Source organism: Amblyomma mixtum, chromosome 2 (genome assembly GCF_055824585.1).
Source record: "Amblyomma mixtum isolate Tamu chromosome 2, ASM5582458v1, whole genome shotgun sequence".
Taxonomy (NCBI): Eukaryota; Metazoa; Arthropoda; class Arachnida; order Ixodida; family Ixodidae; genus Amblyomma; species Amblyomma mixtum.
Window position 1 is genome coordinate 158,726,117 of NC_143013.1, and position 25,927 is coordinate 158,752,043.

Here is a 25,927-nt window from a genome sequence, read left to right on the forward strand (position 1 = left end):
ACCCTGGTTCGATTCCCCAACTCGACCAATTTCGTTCTCGGTTTTATTGATTTATGCGGTCTAACTAGAAAGGTTAATTAGGCTATTTCATATTTATATTATTGTATTTCTATCCATCGTGTTCTGTCATTAACCTGTCAATTGTTGGAACTGTCTAGGATGTTCGACACAACGTATATGAAACGAGCAACGTCTTACTGAGTGGGGAAGTGCGTGGTGGTGGAGGGAACGCGGCTTCGTACTTATGTTTTTTTCCAGCAGCGTCTCCTTCCGCGGACGCTGTTGTCGCTGCGGCGCGCGTCTTTCTTTTCTTTTCTTCTGACATCTTCATTCTCCTCTATATTAATTTTGGCTAATTGATTAATTAAGCAATTAACTAAACTCAGTCCAACTTAGTTGCAGCATCACTATACGATCCCTTTGATTGGTTGCATGGTTACTAGCCAAAGTACAATTGGCCCCATTTGAAATTCGCGCACTGTGACGTCACGAGCATTTCGACCAATTGAAAAGCGTGACATTGGGGGCGGAGCTGGTTACGAGGCCGACGCCGACGCCGACGCCGACGCGAAACCCAGGAACGGACGCCAAAGAGCTGCGCTCTAAAATAAATATAATCAGGCATCGCCCTTGGAGCCCATTTGCCATCGGCAAGGTGAGTTCACACTGGCGAGTCGCGGAGGTGGCGCGACAGGCTTAAATCGATTTATTACGCTCCCTCCCCGCTTTACATGTGCTTCGCAAACCGTAACTAATTGACCGAAATCGGTCGCCTATAAAACTAGCGCGACGTTTGCAGCTCGCCAGTGTGAACTTGCCTTAAAGCTGCCTTCGCTTTTTTTCGAGCCAAGAGCTCCTTGCAAATTGAATTCGGGAGACCCGTAGGAATCGCTGCGTTTAAATAGATTTTTCCGCGCACTTAAGATGTCCGCAAAGTACCTTGATTCTATGTAGTGTGTAAAAAAAAGGACAGCCGTCAATAAGCTGATTTTTTTTCTGGCTGTCATGTTTACGATGGCTGAGTATGTGCGTGTAGGGATAAGGCTGAATCCATGGCTGAATCCTTTGAATCAGACAGCAGTTCACGCCACCTAGCCGACGCTACCTACGCTTTTCCAGTGTCAGCGCACCCTCGCGGCAGCAAAAGTGACTGAAGAGCAAACTTAATTGCAAAACTGAGAACCCTTCCTGTTTTGCTTGATGTTGTGAGGTTTGAAGGAGTTTGTTAGGAAAATAAAACATTGTTCATTTTATTAATGGCGTGTTTACAGCAAAATGTTAGCATACGGCCCCTATGGCGCAACTAAATGCTTCCTGGGTGGAACCCTACTATTAGCCACCACAACCTCGCTGCTAATTGGTTGATTCCGCGGTCAACGTCTCGCGGTATCGTCATTTTGACGTCAGAGCGTCAAAAGTGAGACAAAAACTGGTAGTACCGTCCCTGGTCTGGAGTTGCCTCCAGAGCATTTATTAAACGTGTCCGCCCACTCGGGCCCCCTATCGGCCATCATGAGCCGAAGTAATCGGGATGGATACCGACCGTGGCGCCAGCGTTTCGATGGAGGTGAATCAGAAAAGACGGCCGCGTTTCGATTAAGGCGGATGCAAGGCGCCCGTGTTCTTTGCGTTGTAAGTGCATGGTAAAGATCCCCAGGTGGTCGTAATTATTCCGGAGACCTCCACTACCGCATTTCCTTCTCTTATATTTCACTCCCACCTTTCTCCCTTTCCTTACAGCGCTGTTCAGGTGTCCACCGACATATGTGAGGCAGATACTGCGCAACTGTCTTTCCCCAAAAAACCAATGCTCACATCGGGGGGGGGGGGCTGGGATACCAAAGCGAGCGGACGCGTTTCACATTGGGACCGCGAATTTTGGCCTTTAAGGCGGAGGTGGATAGAAAAGTCAGACAAAATCTCATGATTCCGCCCCGCCCCCCCCCCCCCCCCTCCCTCGCCCCCTGCCAAAGAACATGTGCCCAGAGTAAAACGAACACACTGAGGCAAAAACGAGCCGAAATTAGTAGACGCGGCAAAATTTCGGAACATGAGGTTTCCTATTTAGATGCGGTGGGAGGTGGTGGCGGTTTTATGGTGGCAACGGCCGTCAGCGGCCGGGGCAATCCCGTGACAGCTGCCACTTTACGCAGGCAGAGCACAGAATTGCCGAGGAAAGTGCGATCGCGTTAGCTTGCTGTGGAACGGAAGCGAAGTGTGTCATCAGTGCGAGCAAAACTGCCATACAAAATTTTCGCAAGGGAATGATCTCGCCCTTAGCGGCCAGAGTCCTAGGCTAGAGAACGCTACATGGGAGAATTAAAATAATTTGGACTCTGGCGCTTGTAGGCGTCCTCAGCAACGAGATGGTCCACGAACTGGCTCGAGATCTTTACTGCCGAGGCGCTGCTGGCCCCTCGATACCAGAGGGAGCGGAGAGTGCATGCTAAAATATGGGGAGATCACGCAGCATTATATATCGGAGCGTAGACTGCTACCCCGCCAGACATAAAATTAGACAGCAGACAAGCAGGGGCGTGCAGGCACTGCAAACACTATCCGCACCCGGTTATGGCGAACCACATGTTCCCCGAGGCCAGGAGCGATAAATGCAACCTTTGTGGAGCGAGGGAGACCCTGGACCACATAATATGGGAACGCCCGTACTCACTCGGGGGTATGTAAAATATGGACAGTACAGACACCTGGGAGACCCTGCTGCGTGGCTGGGTCCCTGAGCTCCAGCTCGTGCTCGTCCAACTCCAAGACGCTCTTGAGACCCAAGGCCTTGCAGTCTGCATCTAAGGCGGCGGCACCGGCCCCCTGACCTGCGTGTTGGGGGATGGGTAGATCGTCTTATTCGTGGACATTAAAGTTTATTCCATCCATCCATCTCGCTTCGGCAGACACGGTTTTGCGCCGCGCGTTTTCTATCATTCCTTCTCTCTACAGTTCTCAAATGGCAGGGATTGTCACTCAGCTCGGGTGTGACTTCATTCTTTAAATGCGGCACCATCCTCTCCCGTCATCTCGGACGCGAGCGGCCGGGTTCGATTCCCACCTCGACCAAAATTTTGATATCCTTTTCTAATGTCTCATGACGTCGTATGAGCAATAACATCAAGGGACGAATTTCCGGGTACACATTTAGCGAGTCATTCGGCAAGAGCATAGCCATCTAATGTTTCCACACTAATACGAAAACGCGACTAAGGTACCCACTGTAAGAGAGTCCCAGCGATGTGCCTTTTCATTGCTTCAGTTATGTGGCTTTCCTTCGCTTTCGAATGATTAAATGAATGAATGAATGAATTCATTGATTCATTCATTCCATTGCTTCAGTTATGCGCCTTTCCCCTGCTTTAGAAGCTCCCGCTCTTCCATTTTGAGGTTTGTGCGACTGTGTCCTGTCCCAGGGGCCAGATATGCACCTTTTCTCTTACTTTATTTGTTAGCAGCGTGGCATGGGCTTTTGTGATGATCACTTTTTCTTCTTCTTGAGGTTCTTCATGATTATGAGTTGGAAAAGGGGAACACGGCGCGTTCAAGTGTCTCCTCTGAGAGGGAATCACCGCCGTTGCGCCGTGTTTAGTAGTGTGGTAGGATGAAGGTCACATAAAGGTAAAACTTCGCGACAGTGAAGCTGGCTTTATCTAGCGTATTGTGCTCGCTTCAAAATTGGATGATGCTTAAGCTCCGTTTTTAAAAGTGGGACGCGACAGCGTGTTGCAGGGTTGCCAAGGAGTCCACGCATGGCCCGTTCGGCGCGACGCCTTGGCCGAAGGAAAGGAAACGACGCCTGTCTCTTATATCCCGATGGACACCCGAACTGCACCTAAGGGGAGGAAAATGAAATGAAGATTGCTTTTAATGAAATGAAACGACGCCTGTCTGCCATATCTCGATATATCTGTCTGCCAGTCCTAGCCACCTGAACATCGAGAGAACAAACTCCGCAGAACTGCGCATGCGCGCCCAGAGAGCAGGTGGAAAGGAGGACGGTTGGCGGATGTGACGCTGGAGGGTTTTTCGGTTTTCTGTTTTTGCGGCATGTAACTCTCAAACCCAGACGCCTAAAGTTATGCCGAGGCTGGCCGAGGCCGAGGATGGCGCGCGTTTCAGAGAACGGGCGAACTCGTGCATGCTCCAGCGCCTCGTTGCGCTATCTGCGCTTTCGTTTCTCTCTCGTGAATCGGCCCTCTGCTGTTTTGGTAGATGCGAGCTCGGTGAATTTTGCTCTCAGTTCATGGTTTAGGCAGTCCTACCTTCAACCTTTTCCAGACTGAGGTGAGTGCTGTCAAAGTAATTCATTGTGCACGCGCGATGCTGTTTCGTACTTGCCCGCCAACCAGATAAAAAGTGTTCGTCGTCGCTCTGTCACCGCCTTGTGGCTTGTTGAAAGAGCTGCTGCACGACTGCGCAAGTATGTGACGGTCTCGATTATTAATACGGCGTCTTCTGATGTAAATTTCGCGACATCGTGCGGGTGAAGGCGCGCGAGGAGACCGCGGAGTGGCGTCGAGTAGGTCATTCTTTCGCGCTTGAGAGGACTGTTGCATGTTTGTTACTGAGCACCTATAGATAGTCGGTTGCCTCTAACGAAGGTTTGTCTTTTTCAAGATTCATCTCCTTCACTCATGGCCTCTGTACAATTTGGCCGCAGCTGTTATTTCTGTGTGTGCCAGCGTAAACGCGCTGGACTGTGGGATTTTACTGCCTTCCTCGCAGCTTCAGCAGATGGGGTACGTGACTTGCGCTATGAAAGCGTCGGGATTCCCGACAGGTAGGTGGCGTTTACCTGTGCAGACCAGTTGTATGTTTTCCTTCCTTTTTCACGCGGTGCTGCAATGCAGGAGATCAGCTTCTTTGTGATACTTCCGAAGAGCGAAAGAAGGGGCTGCTGGCCAGCGGAGAGCCTAAGTTTAAATATGAGCTGGCTCAGTGTGAAAAATATAACTGGCGTACCTGGGAGTGCCACGAACCTTCTGTACAGCATGAGACTGCAGCAATGCATTCATTGTGCTTATCCGCTCAGGCCCGTCACTGCAAGTAACTCATGTGTAAGGCGACGGATGCCACAAGGAATACGTGACTTCATTAGCCTTCAGCTAGCACTAGGTCGATGCCCATGGAAATATTTATCGTTTTACAACCGAAATAACAGCATTGGTATAATTCTTTCAGTTTGTTTAAACATTTGGGATGCCTGTCCCTACCATAGTTTCCCAACACTTGTTCTGTGTGCTCCAATGCATTCGAGGAAGCTATGGGAAAGATTTCCAGAAAAAAATTAATGCATTCATAAGTAACAGGCAGTGTGTGCCTGTAAGCCGCTGCCAAGGGCACTGAGAGGGTATTCAGACAAACCAAAGATGACGCTGAGCCAGCATGTCTTTTGGAGGAGAGCTAGCGGCCGCTGTGTGGACTTCACGTGGCTGTCAAGGGACAAGGCAGCAGCTGCTATAACCACTTTCCAGAACAGTTCATCCATGCAAGCAGCATATGCAGCATTTACCGTATCAGTGAATCCACTACACTGTTTCGTTTGTTGTAATTAATTGTTTTGGAAATGCACATCTAGTGCATTTACGAAGCAATTAATTCGTGTGTGTATCAACCAGCAGCTACCGATGTCGTTACTTTGTTTTTCTGCTGCAGCAGGAGCCCTCACTTGCTGTACTCAATTCTCGGAGCGAGTTTGTTGAATTCATCTGTGCAAACTGGCCGTGTTTGTAGCATTACTCTGATCTGCAGCTTCTGCAGCGTGCGCCTTTGTTTATTTGCAGATCCTTCCACCAGCTGGATTCTACCTTGACCTCATTACCACAGTGAGCCGAGATTGGTATGGCGTAATGCATACTTTCGCTGTTTCCACAGGTTCAGAGCATGCTCCTGGTCAAGTTTTAAAAAGTTTGAATTTTTGAAAGCATGCCCGCAATGTATTTACTTTTATTGTGGAGTGTGTATTTTGGCACCTCTGCATTTTACGGTACGCTGTTGTTTGGAAAGTTGTTCGGAGCACTTTCGGCTACGTGATTTGCAGAGAGAGAAGTTGGCGAAACACAAATGTGCGTGTGCAGTTCCTTGCCAGGTTCACAATGAATGGAAGATTTAGGCCTGCGCAAATCTGCACTGGATTCGTAAGCATACAGTGTGCCATGTAAACAAGCTAGACTCGGACTCCTTTCAAAGCGGGGGTTTTGAAAATGGGCTCCTTGGAGTACTTTTTTGGTTCCCGAGATCAGTCTCCTTTCTCTTCCCTCTTCCCTTTGCCCGCTTTATTTTGGGACTGATTAATAGTATGGCTACTGATAGCAGGATATTTCACTGTTCATCCAGTTGTTACAAATAGCATTTGGGTATTTTTGTCCATGTTAGGTAGGAAGGTGTGAAGTCGGGACACAGGGTTCCGCAGCAACTTGAGGACCCTTGTTCCACAGGCATGACCCTTGTTCAGTATGAGCACTTTTACAACTGATGGGTGCCTACAGAACTGACAATCGTTTTCTTCTTTTCCTGCGGCCCTGCTCGCGTTTATGATCTGTGTTATCGAGTCAAACACTGTCCCGAATAAGAAAGAAATGTTAATGCGGTATGTGGCTGGGCTAAGTAACATGAGATCCTCTATTTATAATGTTCTCATCAAACAAGGGAAAGCAATAGAAAAACAAAAAATCTTGTTTGAGCAAATTTCTGGGCCAAAGTCTCACTAATGGCACATAACACATTGAAAACATGTAAACAATTAAAAAGAAAATGTTGTATGTCGGCAGAAAAAGCGCATTTGATCTTACCTGAAGTGTAACAGCATGAAGTGACATTCGTCGCGACGTACTGTACAGTGACAACGGCAATTGCGTACCGTTGCCACTGCCACTGGTACACCCGTGTGAAGCGAAACTTGGCAGCAGAGCGGCGCGTTCAGCAGTGTTGCTTGGTTGTGGCTGCTTCAGTGACCTTGTGTTACCAGATACCTGCACTAGTACACTGCACAGTGGTGCCTAATTACATTTCTGAGGCGCTATAAAATGTAATAAGTGAGAGGTGCAGCCTATACTCCCTTCAATTTTCCACAGCTCCTACCAAACTTTCAGTGAATTGTGTATGCATGTTGGCAGCTTGCTCGCTTAAACCATGCTGAAAACACAAACTCTTCTTGTAAAATACGTATCATTGCTGGGCTTGCCGAAGTGAATTGTGGATGCAGCTACTGGGAGCAGTGAACTATTGTCTTTATTAAATGCTGGAATCCATGCCTTTTGATCCAAAGGGGTTCGGGAATGGCGAATGACCCGACAAACAACGCAGGTTCAACAAAAAAGGTGCCTTTATTATGGCAACGTAAAACAAAGCACAACATAAACGCCTGCGCGAGTTCGAAAAATGAAGCGCCTAGGCTAGGCAATGGTAACCTGTCCGAATAGGCATAAAGAAATTGGACATAAGCGCCCGAGCACACACTTATGTATGACGCAATCGGGCAAGCACTCCCGCCGTCAGTAGTCCTCTCCCCGCGAAAGAGCCCCTGACCTTCCCTTTTTAACACCAGGGCTATGGCCGCGTCTGTGCCTGTTACGCATCTCTGCCTTTCTCGTGCCGCTTGATGCAACGCGGCTATTTTTAGTACACTCTATACGTAAGAAGGTGAATGCGTTATCGTGCATCCGACACGGGCACGCTCCTGACTGCTGGAGCCCATGACTGGCGCACATGGGTGTGCTAGCGCAAGCAGATGTGATAAAAACTAGTCACATTTGTACCCGCAACACCTTTTTCTGTTGGCTACTTTGACGAGCCATTTTTTTTCGGGTAATGGGCGATAGATAGATACAGAGAGGGCGGAAAGGCACGGATGTTAACCCACATTCTACAAGTTCTACAAGCGTTTTTGGGCCTTTTGCAGGGAGAGTTTGTTGATCAGATGTTCAACATTGACCCGCCTCAGAATCTCAGTCTCCATGCAAGGGATAAAATTAGCTTGAGGGTTGATTTTTTTCAATTGCGCCTGCATGCCGGAGTACTTGCCAGCCATGTTGCTTGCATTGTCACCAGTTGAAGAGGTGAGATAGGTAGTCCTCACCTTCATTAAAATAGACGTGGCCGGTATCACCACAGACCCAGCAGAGCCTGTTGAAGTCACTGAGCCATGTGGGTAGACATGTAGGCGGTGTTTATGGTTAAAATGCAGATGATGCAGTGTCAGTTGTTTGAGAGCAGGCAATGATACACCAGATTTCTTAGTAATTCCCGGAATAGAGAGGTGTACCCGAGGTTCATAGACTCCATATGGGTGAGCATGGTCTTGAAGCATGAGTGAACTGCGAAGGAAGATAGGCACGATGAGCTTGAATTACTTTTGCCAATGCAGTATGTGGTCTGAGCATTGGAAGAGCTTCAAGATGATGACTCGGAACTCGTGTGAGGTGCCGAATGTGTGTTCTCATGGTTTCAATAGCAATGTATGAAGTAACAGGATGCCCCCCAGCGACAAAAATTGTGCTTGCTGTTGAGGCACATTTAGGTAGTCCAAGGCAGATTTGTAGAGCACGCGCTTGAACACTATGAAGTGTCTGAAGGTTTGTCTTTCTAATATTGCTTAAAATGGGAAAGGTATGCCGCATATATCCCAGGGACAGCGAACGGTATAGTAGAAGCATCGAGTGCACAGATGTGCCCCAGGGCTTTCCCCTGAGGAAGGAGAGAATATGAACAATCGCTGTCAGTCTCTTTCGCATGAGGTAGAGATGGAGACTCCACGACAGGTTCCCATCGATAATAGTGCCAACAAAGCGGTGACTTCTCTCATAGGGAATGGCGTTGCCATTAATATATATGGGGTAACTTGTCATTTTTTTTTCGTGTGAATGCCACGTGGGAACATTTCTCTGTCAAAATATTTAGGCCCTGCTGACGAAGGTATAACGTCAGTATCGTTGCCGCCTTTTGCAGTCTTGCATGAGCTTAGGGACGGGTCACGCTTGATGCCCAAATACAGATATTATCGGCATATACAGAGATCTGAACAGATTGTGGCAATGAGTCAACCAGGCTGATGAGAGCAAGGTTGAAAAGTATTGGGCGCAGCACTCCACCCTGTGGGACTCCGCGTGAATTTAGATGCAAAGAGATTGGTCCGTCTTGAGTCTGAACAAAACACGACCTCTCGACCAAATAGCTGCGTATCCAGCTGAACATGAGGCCTCAAATCTCAGCAGTTTCTAATGCATCCAAAATGGCCTGTGTTACGTTGTTGTAGGCGCCCTTTATGTCCAAGAACAGCGCCACGGTCAATATTTTCAAATTTTTTTGGTGCTGGACGGATATTACAGGTCAGCCATATTGTCGATGTAAGAGCGGCCACGTTGAAACCCAGACATAAATCCAGGGTAGATTTGGTATCGCTCCAGGTACCATTCCGCATGTGTTAACAACATTCCATGATTCTCCCGACACTGCTGGAGAGTGCAGTTGGGCGGTATGCTGAAATGTCGAGTGGTGATTTTCCCGGTTTAAGGAGTGGAACAAGATGACTGGGCGATGGGCGAAGTTTCCTACAAACCTAGAACCTGAGTGACAGTGGTTCAGCGGCCCTCAGCTCATTGCTGCAAATCATCACCTCATGCAGTTAGTGCTTTACGATAGAGTTGATGAACTTGAGAATCGGACTCCAAGAAAGAACTTGGTCGCGCATAGTTACACGTTGGCTTCTCAGTTAAAAGCAGAAAAAGTTTATAACAGTAAGCCAAATAGATTTTTCAAATTATACTTTAATTGACAAAGGTCACATCAGAACATTGACATGGATGCCACAGGTAGGCATCCATTGGGTATCCTTTACACGGAATCCCGAGAGAGAGGGAAATGCAAAAGCCACGGGTGTGTTGAGACGACGGGAATGTTGGATTGAACAGCACCATTGCACATCTTGACACAGTGCATCACGACCTCAAACACACAGGTAGCCAGTGCCAGAGATGTACATAATGTGTTACAGGTAATTGATTACCTGTAATTTTGTAATTAGAAGTAACTACAGTGGCCGCAACTGGCGAAGGTTAGGATCAATTGGAGAGACATGGGAGAGGCCTTTGCCCTGCAGTGGGCGTAGTCAGGCTGATGACGATGAACCTTTAGTATGCAAGACACGCAATTTGGCAATGGTTTTGTTAGAAATGGCATGCATTTTATGGGTAAAGTTTCGTTCAGCGGTTACAGTTGTTTGTAGTACTCCCAATGTTGGAAACAATGAATGGTGAGTGCAGTAGCAATTGCACACTGACAAAACTAAGGAATCAGAAACTGAGCTTGGCAATCAGTGTTAACCTGCCTCTCTGCATTTGAAAGCCAGCACACTCACGTATGTCTTGCTGATGAGTTTTAGCACACTGACAGACTGACACTGACTGACTGTGACTGACAGATGCAAAACACAGTGGCACTTTAACTGTGGCCATTTAACCACATACAGGGTGATTCTTTTTAACCTTTACAGATTTTTTTTCTTCAAAAAACTGCGATTTTTGGTGCAGTCTGTTGAGCTACATTAGTACAGTAAGGCGGATATTAGGTACCTCATATGGATCAAGAATTAGACGATTAGTTAACCTAGATGAACTATTTAAGTTTTCATTGTAGGGGGCAAAGTTCTACTGCGAAATTGCTGGCCTTCAACATCGAAGGTGAGTCCCGTTTTTAAATTTTCTTAATATGCGATATCATTCGAAATATCGTCAAAAACGTGCATTTGAAACCTTGTTGAGCTGATTTTCACACACTAATTATAGAATGCAGTCACTGCACCTGGCATCGCCGAAATCAACTTCTTCTACATCATCAAATGCTCCAATTGCACCTGCTGTTTCTGACACGTAAGAAGTGTGGGAGAAGGCTTGTTATAAATATCCAATGCAGGAATGCAAACTCGGCTAGCTTTCAAATGCATACTTTTGGTGGTCAATATTTTGAACCGCACTGGTAATTAATAAAATTTAAAAAATGCAGCTTACCTTCAATGCTGACTGCCATCAATTTTGCAATATAACCTTGCCTTTTGCTATAAAAAATTAGTTGATTTTAGTTAATTCATCATTAGTCTGTGGAGATGAATCACAGACACAAGTCATTGTTGGGTCTCCACAAATTTATTTGACAGGACTCGCTCAGCCAGGCAGAAACGGGACAGCGTGCCGCCGGCATCCAGTTGAGCAGCCCTGAAATCCAGTCTGCGCGTGCTTGGCAGGCGTGCTGGGGCTGTCGCCATCTTCTGCGGCCGGACCAAGATGGCACGCTATAGGGCCCCCCCTCTAGCGATGAAGCCATGAGCAAAGTGTGAACGGCGAAAAGCAGATACTCTTGGCGCAAATCGTACGCGACGAGGACTGGCACGGTCAGGTGAGGATGCAGCTGCGCAGTTGGCGATGACGTCGGTGTCAAGGTGAGCAGGTTCAAGGCGGTCAACTGAGATTGTGTCCTCTCGGCCATTGATGAGCTGAAGAAAGTGCTTAGAAGCACACCAGAGCACCTGAACGGACCATCGTATGGTGGCCGCAAGGGTGGGCGTACAGCGTCGTGGCGAACAAAGATGTGAGTGCACTGCTGAAGGTCTGGGAGGGACATGGATACGACGGAATACTGGCACTGATGTGGCGGAACGACAGTGCTCATAGCGCTGTGTAGACGGTATGCGTAATCTCAGATGTCAGCAGGCATGGGTGGCGAGGTCTAGAAGAATTCTCTAGGAACACGGAGAGTAGTGCCAAACGTTAGCTCTGCTGCACAGGTAGAAGAGTCACTGCGAAGTGCGGTGCGGGAACCAAGCAGGAGTAGGGGTAGGCACTTGATCCATGGCAAAGGAAAAGCGGATGCCATAACTGAAGCCTTCAACTTCCGGTGAAAATGCGCAATGACACCATTCGAAATTAGGTGGTAAGAGGTCGTCTTGATGTGATTGATGCCGGGGAGCCGAGTTAGGTCGGCAAGTAATGTGGAGTTGCACTGACAGCCACGATCAGTTGTAATGGTGGAAGGGACACCATAGCTGCTTACCCAAAGTGTGATGAGTGCTGTTCTGATCGACTCTGCGGTTATGTCTAGAAGGGGCATCGCTTCAGGCCATCTCGTGAACCTGTCAGTGCAGGTTAACAGGTAGCGGTGGTTCCCGCAGGGAGGAAGGGGACCGACAATATCAACGTGCAGGTGGCTGAAGCGGGGAGGCGGGAAGGTGCCAAGCGGAGTCGCAGTGTGTCGGTGCACTTTGCTTTGCTGACAGCTGAGCCATGTGCGCGAGCACCAGTGAACGTCGATGTTGATGCAAGACCAGACATAACAAGCCGTGACAAGGCGCTGTGTTGCGCGGATGCCAGGATGGGCCAAAGAATGGGGGCATCAAAGACAGTTTGTCGGTATGGTGGAGGCACGTAGGGTCGAGGGCAACCTATCGATGTATCACGTCCGGATCACCAAATTTGTGGAGATGAATCGCAGACACTAGTCGTTGTCGGGTCTCCACAAATATATCTGGCAGGACCCACTCATCCAGGCGGGAACGGGACAGTGCCTCCGGCATCCAGTTGAGCAGCCACGAAATCTAGTCTGCGCGTGCTTGGCAGGTGTGCTGGGACTGTCGTCGTCTTCTGTGGCCGAACCACGATGGCATGCTATAAATTCATATGAGGCACATAATGTCTGCCTTGCTGTACAATCCAACTCAACAGGCCACATTGATGTATCTCTCATGCTTTTCAAAATAAAATTGTGCAAAAGTTTAAAAAAATCAACTCTATATCACATTTTACTGAGATGTCGTCACATGGTTTTGCACCATTTTTGGTCTTTGAGGAAAGGAAATGTCTCGTATCTTGGTGGGCACCTGAACAGCACTGCAAGGGAAGGGATCAAGGTGATAGTGGAAGAAGAAAGAGAGGAAGAGGTGCCGTAGTGGAGGGCTCCGGAATAAATTTGATCACCTAGGAATCTTTAACGTGCACATGGGCGTCTGCGTTTCACCTCCATCAAAGTGCGACTGCCACGGCCGGGTTTGAACCCGGAAACCCCGGCTCAGTAGCCGAGCGCCAAACCACTGAGCCAGATACACCAATAATGGCAGTTTTGCTCTGCGGAATGTTGCTTCAGCTTGATTTATGCAATTTTCAGTGGTAAATAAAAATTATTCTGACTCCACGGGTATTATAATGCTTGGATCTGCCAATATGAGGCAGGGTCATTTTGTTTCCTACTTAACCTAGTAGGGTGTTTTGTTCAGTTAGTCCTTTTAAGTCCGTAGGCAGTCATTGTCCATGCATGCAGCTTATCTCATTAAGCGTTGATGACAGACAACTGATTGTGGGTCCCAATAATGACAAGTTAGGCAAGCCATTGTACAGATCCGAAGCAGCGTCTGTGTCCCTCACTGGTTGCACAAGCTTTACATGGGTGCCACTTTCGGTGCTGTGTGCGTGCCACTGTCCAGTTTCAAACAAGGAACTGCTGACAACTGTTCAAGGTTTAGGGACACCAAAATTTTCATAGTGTATTTTTGCATTTCAATGATGTTTAAGACATTAGCCAACGTAAATCACAATGTGAAATTCACCTGCGCTCAGTAGTGAACTTATATACAGGTGTCAGGCTTTTCGGTTTTTATTTTCTAAAATTTGGCTGACTTTTTTTGGCGCTTATTTCAGAATTAATTTTTTTCGGCAACATAATATGGTACTCTTGTGTGGTAAAAAGTTGCCTAGAATTTCTTTTAACCTTTTTTCAGCCAGAGATTTGATTTACTAGTAATCAACACAAAAATGGCACAAACAATTTACAGCTGTACTTAGAAATGCCATCACCTATAAAAAAGAAATGGATGAAACTGTAAGTCAAAAATACAAGTGCAATTTGACTTGCAAAAGCTAGGTTGTCATGCTGATGTTGGGTTTCTGCACTGAATGGAGAGAGAAGTTGGGCCTCACGTGGTCTGCATGTTGACAGCGACGGAACTGCTGCTTAACCATCGAGGTAGCCGGAATATCATAATTTTCGTGGCACTTGTGTATGGCTTCGCATGAGTGTCCCTACATACAGTGGAGGAGCCCACTCAACTAAGCAACTGCACTAAGTGGGTGATGGCAGTTAACAACATGCAGCAGTTTATTTACAACCTGTCTACAAATCAACCAAGGCAGTTGCTATCATGCAAATTTAACAATCAGGAATGTTGGGCCAGAGCTCCCTTCTCACACAACTCCATCAGCCTGACCAGCCTAACAAGTGCAGAGCGCAGTGGCTCCTCTCTTTTGGACTGGCGTCAGCACCCTGTCTTGGCCCTGCCTGCTCTCTCGAGACATCACTCCACCAAAAGCAGGGTCGAGTCTCCCCTTTTGGCACCAGAAAGCCACCTTACCTGTAGCACGCTGATGCCCACGAGCACCTTGTGTATTCCACGAAGCCATTTAAGTACAGTTACAGCACAGACCACACACTCAAAACGATAGCAGCAACTGAATGGGAGCCACCATTCAGCTAGGTCTGAGCGCACGACTCTGCCCGCGCTCACTTCTTCACTGTTAGTCTCTGGAACGTGTGGTCCTCATCACGCGGTGTGGTGCTGAAGTGCCACAAACCTGAGGCGTCTGTGTGTTGACTGCGCCTTGTAGGAAGGAAGACCTTCCAAGGCCTTGACTTTTCGTAGACCGCCGTTCCTGCAGTTTACAGTTTGTTTTCAAACAAGCCCACTCATATGGCACAAGGTAGGAGACGGGAGAGAGGGCCTCACAATAAGCCCCAAGGAAATAGCTGAAGAAAACATTGAGCTAGTGGATCCGGGTGTTGGCTGTTTTATGACCCTCTGCACTATAGCCCATCAATTTGACTGCTTGAAGCCTCCCAGTTTGCAGAGGTGTGCAGAATAGCAGAGTAATATACCTTAGAACGCATGACTGCGCTACTTAATCTTAATTTTCTTGAAGGAGCTAGACACGCAGCGGACACGGGACAGAGAAAGAAGACGACACAGTTGCAAGTACCGCCGCCCTGTGTCGTCGTCTTTCTCTGTCCCGTGTCCGCTGCGGTGTCTAGCTCCTTCATGTCTCACCAACTGGCCTATACATCTACCCTCCTAACTTAATTTTCTTCTTTGCCCTAGTGCGTGTAACGTGTCTATTAAAGAATACTGACTATCCTTTTTCACTTATAACCAAATTTTGAAAACTGAATTCGGTGTACTTTATTTTTGCCTAACCTTATTATTGGATTAATTCTTCGATGCAGTTTTCGTTTCAGCAGTTGAAAGATGGTTGTGGCATCACAAGTAAGCATCCGATCATGCGAGGCATACACAGTCTGAACTATAATAGCTCTTTGTTCACGTGCTGCCATTCTGGCTTCTGGAGCAGTTTAGTGCTAGTGTTTCAATGCATTAAAGCTACAGAGCAGTGGTTATACTGTCGCTTCTGTATGCCTTACATGACCTTGTACTTGCTAGTGATATGGCAACTGAAACTACAATGGAAAAAAAAATTACAAATTATTTATTGAGTACTGATGAACTCCACGCGATGATCAATGTTTACTAATGTTTCGTACTTTATTCCAGGGCAAAAGCACAAGCCGAAAAATTTGGTGCCTCTACTCCTTCAACTCATGTCACTGCACTAGTCTGTGACCGGTCTGGCGTACACTGTGTAGCATTCTCCTTGTCCCTCATCTTTCATGAGTAGCAGAAAATATGCATTTCAAGAGTGTTGACAAATATCTCGAGAATGGTTAAGATCGTGTAAGGCAGCCAAGTTAACCTCGTCTGTACCTACCATTGCAGCCTAGGCCTCAAAACCAGTAACTGTAATGTGCACTAACCAATTTTAGTTCATTAGGACGTCTGGTTCCTGAACTTTTTGGTGTTTATTAAGCAAAAAAGATTACAGTGAAGATGAGAGCTTCACAGCAGCTTTTTTTCTCTCCAGAAAAATACGGCATATGGTTTCTTAAATTAAACTTGGCAATACATACATGTGTTCCTGGCAAATGTGCCATCACGCAGGAAGAGGCAGAGAGACCAACATCGATGACTAGCATACAGACTGGCGATTCTTTGGTGGGATGATTGGTCACTAAGATTTGAAAATCGCTGTATTCTGAAGCAGTTTTGAGGACAGAAACGCTCGAGATTGTCAGGCGTACTTTATTTAAGCACAATTTAGAACATTTCTGGTGACAGGCACACATCTTCATGAGAAGGCCTAAAAGGTGCGTAATTGACCACAATGATTGCAAAAGCTTCGGTAACCATCCGGTATTTTTCAACAGCCATACGCCAGACAACTCGTGCAACATGATGAAAAAAACTGGATATGGCTGTCCACTAACAGCACTGTTAAAAATACATGTGACCGAATTCATAGCAATACCATGGCCATGCTAAAATAGAATACATTAGCTGAAAGTGGACACCGCATAACCACTGCCCATGAGCCAAGTTCTACAAAACGTGGATACAGGACATCATGTATTTGTAAAACTACTCGCACAGCCCGATAATTAGATTGCACCTCGCCTGAAACTGGAGATCAAGTATGACGCTGAAGAATGCATATCAAAAACAACCTGTGTGTACCACCATTATTTATTAATTACCCTCAGGGCCTGAAGGCATTACAGAGGGGAGTGGGATAACGTACAGTAAATACCATAAAGTATAGAAAGAAAAGAAAAAGAAAAGAGCAAGAACAAATGCGGCAGAAAGACAATTATCGTGGGAAATAGGCCAGTGAAAACAAATTCAAAGAAAACACAAAAATGTGAAGAGAGAGACTAGATATGGCAGTATTAAAAAAGTATTAGTAATGTCAACTACATGGTTGGGAAGGTCGTTCCAACTCGCACAGGTACTGGGGATGAATTTGGTTTAGGTTTATGGGGTTTAACGTCCCAAAGCGACTAAGGCTATGAGAGACGCCGTAGTGGAGGGCTCCGGAAATTTCGACCACCTGGGGTTCTTTAATGTGCACTGACATCGCACAGTACACGGGCCTCTAGAATTTCTCCTCCAAAGAAATTCAACCGCCACGGCCGGGATCGAACCCACGTCTTTCGGGTCAGCAGCCGAGCACCATAGCCACTGAGCCACCGCGGCGGCCAAATTAATAAAAGAAATGTTCAGTGTGACATTAAGGAACACCTATTTTGTGGAGATGATCTATGCAGCCTGTAACATGTAGGCCTGGTTAGCAGCCACCTCTTAAGGAGAGGATTGGTATCATATATCTTGTGAACAGGACATAAGCAAGAAATTTTTCTTTGGCATGAGAGCAGCGGCAATCATAAGGTAGCCTTCACAGCGGTAACACTGGAGCTATGGTGATAACTGGAAAGCATGAATCGCAATGGTTGGTTTTGTGCAGATTCAGATTCAGATGCTAGTGATCTACCACAGACTTATGGTACATACTCCAATTTAGACAGAACGAGTGAAGTAATTTTACTGAGCTAGAGGAAAGGTAGAATTTTGATGCAGATACAGACACCCTAACGTACGGTTAGCATTGTTAGCAGTAAATTCAAAATGCAATTTCTAAGAGGTGAGAAGTTATATGCACACTGAAGTATTAGTACAAAGACAGTTTCCAAGGGAGTATTGCAAAGTTTAAAAGTGGCTGTTACAACGCCACATTAAGCACACACTTGTTAATGTTAAGTTCCTAGTGCCATGTTCGTTTCAAAACTCGGTTAATATCAGGTTGAAGAATAGAAGCGTAAGAGTCGCTGTTAATTTCAGAGCCTAAAGACAGAAGAGGCAGCATTGTTAGTCAAGTCATTAATACAAACGAGAAAAAGTAAGGGCCCAAGAACCCTGGGGAATGCCTGAGCCCACTGGAGAAGAACAGGAGATAAGTTGATCTGCAGTCACACATTTAGAATACTAGTTAAGGAGGGAAGACGAGGTTACTGAATTTGAACTTTTTCAAAGGCTTTCCAGAAATCGAGAGAAAGAGCTATTTAATGAAAAACAGATTTTAGCCGGCGTGAATATTCGGTGACATGCTAATCTGCGTAGGGGAGGGAATAGGGAAGTGAAGATGGAAGGAGAATGGTAGAAAACAGTGCAGTCATTGAAGAGGGTTGCAACGCAGTAGCTCACCGCATGATGGCTTCTTTGGATGAGACCAAAGTCAAGTTCTGTGCATGGACAGCAGGGTGATCAAGTGTTTGGCAATTTAGAGTTTGTCTAAAACACCAATAGCGTCGAAATAGGCAAATAAGAATATGATTGTACGTTGCTGCTGTCTGTGAATAACCTAATAGAGTCCACTGTGAGTGGCACTCGGGTGACGGACTGCATGCATTGTTCGTAGCGCGCACGTCCGTTGGCGTGCGCTGGACATTCGAAGAGGATATGAAGCACAGTCTCAACTGAGCTGCAGTTGTCACAATACGGACTGTCTGCTTGCTTGAAGCAGTATCGTAGACTCTTCGTAAACGCAACACTAAGACAAGCACAATGATAAACTGTTTCTAGATGACGCGGAGGCCCAAGTGGTAGTCTTGATTTGAGCTGTGGGTCGATGGAATGGAGAAAGGGGTAATGATGACTTGGCGAGTTCCAGAGGCAGTTCTTTTCATCCTGGGTATATGGTTTGGCGAGTTGGGAGGCATCTGATTTTGTGAAGAAGGTGCGCTTGTAGTCACGGTACAAATCGAGGAACATGCAGTCTGCCAAAGAACCCTGGCCAGGATGAAATGCACATCGTGTGTAATACAAAAAAAGCTGTGTCTTGCATAAAAATGTTTCATGAAACCCTTGCTGGCAGTAACTGAGAAAGGAATTTGACTCTACGAAACTTGCAAGGAGAGAGTAGATGCCATGTTCCATGGTCTTACAGAGGATGCTAATAAATGAAATGGGTTGGTAGTTAATAGAAGAATGCTTGTCTTCAGACTTGTGCATTAAAACCACCTTCCAATCATTGGGGACCCAACCAGACTCCATAAATTGCTCAAACAGTTTAGAAATGAATTATAGCCCTATAAGCTTTCACATTTTTTTTGAAGTTTAGAGTTGATGTTGTCCATACCGCATGGCGGTGATATCTTGATTTTTTCAACCCCCACAGGTTCATAACAATGGGGTTCACAAGAAGGAAATTACAAGGTGGATAACGAGGTTATGCGATATTACCTGGCCACCTGATGCTTTTAGATTAACTGCAGAGTAATCCGTTTTGTTAGCAACGTTCCGAAATTGTTGGTTATCAGTTAGCATCAGTGGCAAAGTGTGATTGAAAAGTGACTCCTTTGCTTGTTTTAGTGTGGTTTTATATTAAGAAGTAGAGGACTAACACGCATCACACCAGTGTATAGAATTAGACATTTTGGCGGACTGAAACATTTTTTCCCTTGTTTTTTCTAGTGATAAGTAAAGTAAAAATGTTCTCATATTTTGCACATAGGCTGCAAAGTTTAGTGTGCTAGACAGTAATAACCAGGCACATAAAACAGCAAAAAGGCATTCAAAAGCTTCTTCTACACTGCAGCCTTTCTTAGCAGCAACTAATATTTTCTGGATAATAAAAATAAACATGCAAAAGGTAGAACTTTATTTTGTATACACAAAAATAATGGCACTTTTACTGACTGCATGCACATACTGCAGCCAGAGTTGAATGCACTGGGTAAATCCTCAAGGTCCTTTACAGCTTTCAGATGTCGATCAACCGAACAATGCAAAAGTGCAAGCGTGAACTCCATAAATGATGCCAGAACAGAATAAATACTGCCCTTTCTGAGAAGCATGAAAGAGCATTGCACCAAAGTGCGCAAAGGTGGGCTGCATAAAAGCAACAACATGAGATGACTCGTACACGGCATCACAGACCCCACGATGGCTGACCACACACCACTTCCACGGGGCAGGTAGCTATCAGCGGATAAGATGGACGAACAGGCTTCCTCCATGTTCTGGTCTATAAAAACGGCTATCCTAACAGGCAGAGGGATGCGCACTGGGAAGCCAAATGGCTATTCACAATATTCAAGTGAGTTAAGCAGAAATCAAGCTGACAAAATGAGATGAAATCTGTTGCCTTCAGATTTGAGCAGGAACAGAGGAAGATCTTACGCCGTCTCATTCAGTTAGCCTGTTTCAGTGCTTTCCCTAAAAACTTGGAAAATATGAGACACTACACATTTTTGCGCGGTTATGCTCAGTAAATCTGTTTTAAAAGAATACATGAGGAAGGAACCAATCGACAGCTTTACGTATTAGTGCACTGTACTTACAGAAATCAGGTCAACGAGTATGTAACCCCATCAGCTAAAGAATAATCACGCTTTCTTGCTCTGCAGTGCACCACTTAAGCAAAGCTTCCCATTTGTGCAAACGTTTCCTTCCTAGACAACTACTATTACACTCCACAAAGAAAAGAAGCGGCCAGCACATTTCAAACATACATTTCCAATTAGTCGGCAAGCTAAAACCTTACGATGATCATGCATAAAAGATTAAGACACCGAGCAGCACACTTGCAATATCAGCTCGAAAGGTTGCGTCCGATGTCAGCTGCGAATGTAAACCCGATGTTTCATGGTTTCGATGGTCTAGCTAGAACTGCCAGTGAAAGCCGCGCGCATCCTATTCGTGCTCAATTCAAGCGAAAACATTTCTGGCACACGTTTCGCGCAGACAAGCTCATATGCTGGCACAAAAATATTTTTTAGCCGCTAAGTTTCGTGGAGTTCAACGTGCCGAAGCAAATCGTTCCGATTTGTGGACGATATGCGAACGGCAGGCGCGGTACTTGCCACCATGGCACTCAAGTATGTTGACATTCGAGAAATTATTAACACACACCACCTTTTCCTTACGCAGAACTGCCAGTTGTCTTGCTGAACTTACCGAAATGATGCTCATTGCGTGAGAAGGTTCGCCGGCACTCTGCAGGGATGCCTGCCTGAACATATGTCACTTTATGGTTCGTTAGCATTTACAGCACCTGGCAAAAGCATACGACAGGTGCAGCAGAGCACAAAAAGGACAGTAATAACACGACACACATCATTAACAACACATTTCATACACGCGCCACGACCCTAGCACTACGTCACACACAAAAAAAAGGGGAGGGGCAATGAGAAAAGCGCACGCAGCGCCATTACTGAAATTTTGTTGCAGGCGAAACTACGCCTTTTAATTAGAGAAAGACTAACAGTGCACAAAATCACAAGCACCAAATTTTAGCTTTTTTTAAGTGCACTGCTTTTTGAAAAAAAAAAAATAGTTCGGTGAGTTTTCGTCAGTGTCGCCATCTGTAGTGCTGTCACTCAAGCCTTCGCAACGGCGCGTCATTTGAACTTACTAGTTTCAGCGTGCGCGTACGAGTCTCTTTGCGGGTCTGCACACAAGCACCTGCTGTTGAGCAATGCTAAACTTTTTTTTACGCTGTAGAAAATCCATTGTCTCAGTGGAACAGAAGTGGCAAAGAAAGAGATGTGGTCTGATTCAGTTGTAATATAACTGCAACATTCCCAAGAAAATAAGAGTTTCCCCAGTTACTGCAGGTCAAAAACTTGGTGATAAATGGACAGTTAACAGGCAAGTGGAAATAGCTCATGACAAAAAGCGCAAAAAGATGAAGACCAAGTGAAAGACTGTTAGTCTTGTGTCTTTTCACTCCGTTCATAATGAAACCTTGACATGGAATAAATTGGGCAAATAAGCTTCCCACTCAGTGATGGGCAGTGAAGTTGAAATACATTGGAAACTGATGATGATGCTGGGTTTTCTTGACTCAAGGGCATCTAAGGCCAAAGAGCGCCAAACACAAGGTTTTTGGTTGGCTCAGGCTAAAGTATGTACTACACGTGTTAAAATCAATACCGGGTGTATAGAGCCCAAGAGTAGTGAGTATGTTCATGACCACAGTGTGTCAGGAGCGTGTATAAATCAGCTAGAATGGCCTAAAGAGGTGTATAGTGCCAAAGATTCGCTGTGGCTCAGCTTGGTTAAGCCCGGTAATTGCGAAAGCAATATCCGTACCTACGCCATGGTACAGCTGGTAGTGTAGCTGGTGTTGGTGCTTGTGGTTAGACTTGTGGTGATGCATCGGTTATACAATCCAAACCAATCCAATCCAATCTGATCTGATCCAATCTAATGCAATAAAGGTCAAATGGAGGTCAGTGGTGGTCACCGCTGCGGCACGGCAAAGGCGTGAAAGTGCAAGTAGTATGGCTTTCGCAATAAAATTGTGTTAAGAATTGTTACATATAAAAGACGAAGCCAGGTAGCCTCAACCGCAGTCCTTGTTTGGAAAAGAAGAGCGAGGCATCTAGCAGCTACGGCTAAGCTCAGCCTTCTCCTCAGCAATGAGGAGGGGCTGAGGTTGCTTGGAGTAAGAGATCTCTTGCAGAAATCCTACATGTGTTAAAATTCTGAAAACCCTACCCAATGAAAGCATGCAGTCATCACCTAAAAATAAAGAAGGGTGCAAATGGTATTTTGTATGTGTATAGCTCTGGGAAGTGCTGCCGTCTTTCTGTTTCGAATCTCGGGCACACGATTAAAATGTGCACAACTGAGATGGTAGACTCCACATCTTGCGCACTGCGGTGCTGGTGTCCTTTAAAAGATGCAAGTGTGTGATGTATGTTCTATCCTCAGTGTGCAGAGAGCAACTTCTTTGAATCTATTTTGTTTTTCCGTGGCATACCTTCCAATCCTTGGTTTTATTGTGTGCAGTTTGTTCTCTGTTCATCCCAGTCCTGCTGTCACTCATTGCGGAGTGTAGTCCTCTAATATGTGGCCTGAGGTCCTGGTATGGAAGTTGGTTAACATTGATAAGACGCAGTTCAGCAGCTGACGCAGCAAGCCTATCAGCTCCCTCATTTCCATCGATGCCACAGTGACCTGGTACCCAGCATATTGTAATTTTAAGGTTCAATGTGTGCGCAAAAATGGAAGTTTGCGCGCAGGGGATTCATAATGGGGCTTTTATAGGGTTTCCCAGGGGACAGGGCTATAACCACACTTAAGGAATCACAGTAAATAACAGAGGTAGGGATTTTCTTTTGCAGGATGGACCTAACAGCCAGCAGGATACCATGACATTCTGCAGTAAATATGCTTGTGTCTATTCATTGTTTTTGTCTCAGAAAATTGACAGCTGTGAACTGCACATGAAAACTGAAAATGTTTGGTTTTGGTTTGGTTTGGTTTTATTGGGGTTTAACGCCCCAAAGCTACTCAGGCTATGAGGGACGCCGTAGTGAAGGTCTCTGGAAATGTCGACCACCTGGGGTTCTTTAAAGTGCACTGATATCGCACAGCACACGAGCCTCTAGAATTTCGCCTCCATCAAAATTTGGCCGCCGCGGCCGGGATCGAACCCGCGTCTCTCGGGTAAGCAGCCGAGCGCCGTAACCACTGAGCCACCGCGGCAGGGCCAAACTGAAGATGTCTTGGAGTCATCAGTGTAAAACTCTGTGCACTGATACTTTGCTTTTAGGGACATGAAGTGCTGTTTTATGCCAATTGGCGACCCATGCTTGCCAACCTCACAAAAAGTTCTTTCACAGACAACTGGATGCACTTCCCAGGGAGCAATCACGTCTCTAGAAGAAGTCATCAGTATTGGAGACTGGTATACTCATTTCTTGGACAAGTGTGGCGACTCTAATAGGTGAAGGTGGGGTTTCAGACGGTCTCTTTGAAAACAGTCAGTGTACTGGTCGGGTTTCGCATAAGCACGCTGCATGGATGGTCGGCATGAGATAATACCTTGGTGGCGTATGCTATACTTGTAAACTTCGCCTTAGTTCAAATGGCTATCAGTCCACCTTATTGTACAAACTAGCAATTGGGCTTGTACGGAAAGCACCAGTAGCCAACCGCAGACCCAGGTGGTACACTGCATCGACCATTTCTAAGGTGGTTCTTCGAGTTGACTCGTACGCTACTCAGCAGTAGTCTATACATGATAGAACTACGCCATTTAGAAGACTCAGCAGGCAGTCTCCATCTGTACCCCACGACTGGTGTGACACGATTTTTAGAAGGTTCACTGCCTTCATACATTTAAGCCTTAACTGCTCAATGTGTGTGACGAACATAAGCTTTTCGTCAACTATGACGCCAAGAAATTTGTGGTCTTTTTGGACAGCAATACTCTGCCCGTTCAGTGTGATGTCGGGTTCAGGTCTAACACCACGTTTTTTTTTAGAGTACACTGACTGTCTTTTCTGTGTTGAGTTTAAATCTGTTCTTGTGTGCCCACTTTGATACTTTGTTCACTCCTAGCTGAATTTGCTGCTCACAGATGGACAAATTACACGACTTGTAGCTTATTTGCAAATCATCAACATAAATAGTGTAGGATATTGATCTCGGTAGGATGCTCTTCAAGTAATTCATTTTGACCATGAAAAGCGTGCAGCTAAGAACGCCGCCTTGAGGGAAACCATTCTGATGTGAAAAACTGCTTAGATAAGGAATTCCCTACACGGACCTTGAATGTTTGTTCAGACAGATAACTCTGAATGGCGGTCAAATACATTTGAAACTGCGTTTTCGATTCATCATGCCTGTGCAGGATAAAGGGCTCTCCCAATGATCTGCCATTATCCCTGTGCCATGCACCAGCCAAAGCTCCCCCCAGAGTGGAAACATGTGGAGGTCATCCTCATTCCCAAGTTCAACAAACCTCCTTCAGTTAAGGCACTCTGCCCCATTCATGTCTTGCCTGGGCAAGATCTATGAACAGATCGTTCATACCCATCTCCGAAACCGTACTGATGCTAAAAACCTCTTTCCCCTGTACATGATCGGTTTCCACCCTGGACTTTCCACCGAAGACGCCTTCCTCCTGCTAAAAACGACGTACTCACGGGCATGCCATCTGGAGGCGAACTTCAAGGGGGCATTTGACGACTTCACCCACACAGCCATCCTGAACAACCTTAATCATATCGACTACAGCACCCGCATCTATCAGTACATCACCGCCTTCCTCTCCAACCGCACCGCCACAATCGGCATAGGCACTATGCGATCCCAACCCTTCGACACTCATAATAAGGGCACCTTGCAAGGAGCTGTCCTCTCCCCACTCCTTTTTAATACTGCTACGGCCCCCTTGGCCCAACTAGCAGCTCAACAGGACCTCAGCTACACCACGTATGCAGACAATATTTCCTCAAGGTCTACACGGGGCTTCCTCGCAGCCAAGAAAGAGGCTCTTCAAAAAGCCATCCTAACCGTTGAGGATTTCTTCACCAGCAGTGGCACACAACAAGCCCTGGAAAAAACTGAAGTGATTCAAACACACGGACCCCGCTACAAGTCAGCTGGCTCTATCTGCCTCCGAAGCCATGACCATCTCATTGAGAAATGCCCCGCTTATCCGGGTCCTTGGCCTCTGGGTTCAACATGATGGAAAACCCACCCACACCCTGTAGACACTCCGCACCTCAGGTCTCAATGTCACCCGCATGATCCGCCGAATAGTGGGGCACGGAAAAGGCATGCGTGAAGCAGCACTCTCCGACTCGTCAAGGCCCTTGCTATCAGCCGCAGGATTTGCCAGGATTTGGTAAGTGGAAGCCAAGAGCGGGAGATCAACTACAGGTTATTTTTCTTGTCGGTCACAGCACTGTGCAGTGTTATGTTCCGAATGAGAGCAAAAAGCATGAGAGTGATGAACTAGAAGCACATTTTGCAAGAACAGGTTTGGTCTGGTTTATTGGGTTAACGTTCCAAAGCGACTCGGGCTATGAGGGATGCCATAGTGGAGGAAGGGCTGTGGGTTTAACCACCCGGGGTCTTTTAACATGCACTGACACATCGCACAGTACACAGGACTCCAGCATCTCGCCTCCATTGAAATGGAACTGCCACAGCTAGGATTGAACCCACGTCTTTCGGGTTAGGTACCAAGCACCATAACCACTG

The 25,927-nt window shown here is 46.3% G+C and overlaps 1 protein-coding gene and 1 long non-coding RNA gene across 2 annotated transcripts; both read left to right on the forward strand.

The window, feature by feature from the left end:
- Positions 1–4,134: 4,134 nt before the first annotated feature.
- On the forward strand, positions 4,135–11,327 carry LOC149361396 (uncharacterized). Its single transcript, XR_016288395.1, has 3 exons — positions 4,135–4,287; positions 5,787–5,842; positions 11,153–11,327. It is a non-coding gene; the product is annotated as an uncharacterized LOC149361396 (long non-coding RNA).
- A 13,383-nt stretch (positions 11,328–24,710) lies between these two features.
- On the forward strand, positions 24,711–25,409 carry LOC149361397 (uncharacterized). The gene has a single exon (XM_089568067.1). It carries the CDS (start codon positions 24,711–24,713, stop codon positions 25,407–25,409), a length of 699 nt encoding a protein of 232 aa, XP_089424193.1.
- Positions 25,410–25,927: the final 518 nt, after the last annotated feature.

Excerpts from the sequence above, each read along its gene's own strand:
- LOC149361397 (XM_089568067.1), top strand. The coding sequence starts at position 24,711 with ATGTCTTGCCTGGGCAAGATCTATGAACAGATCGTTCATACCCATCTC.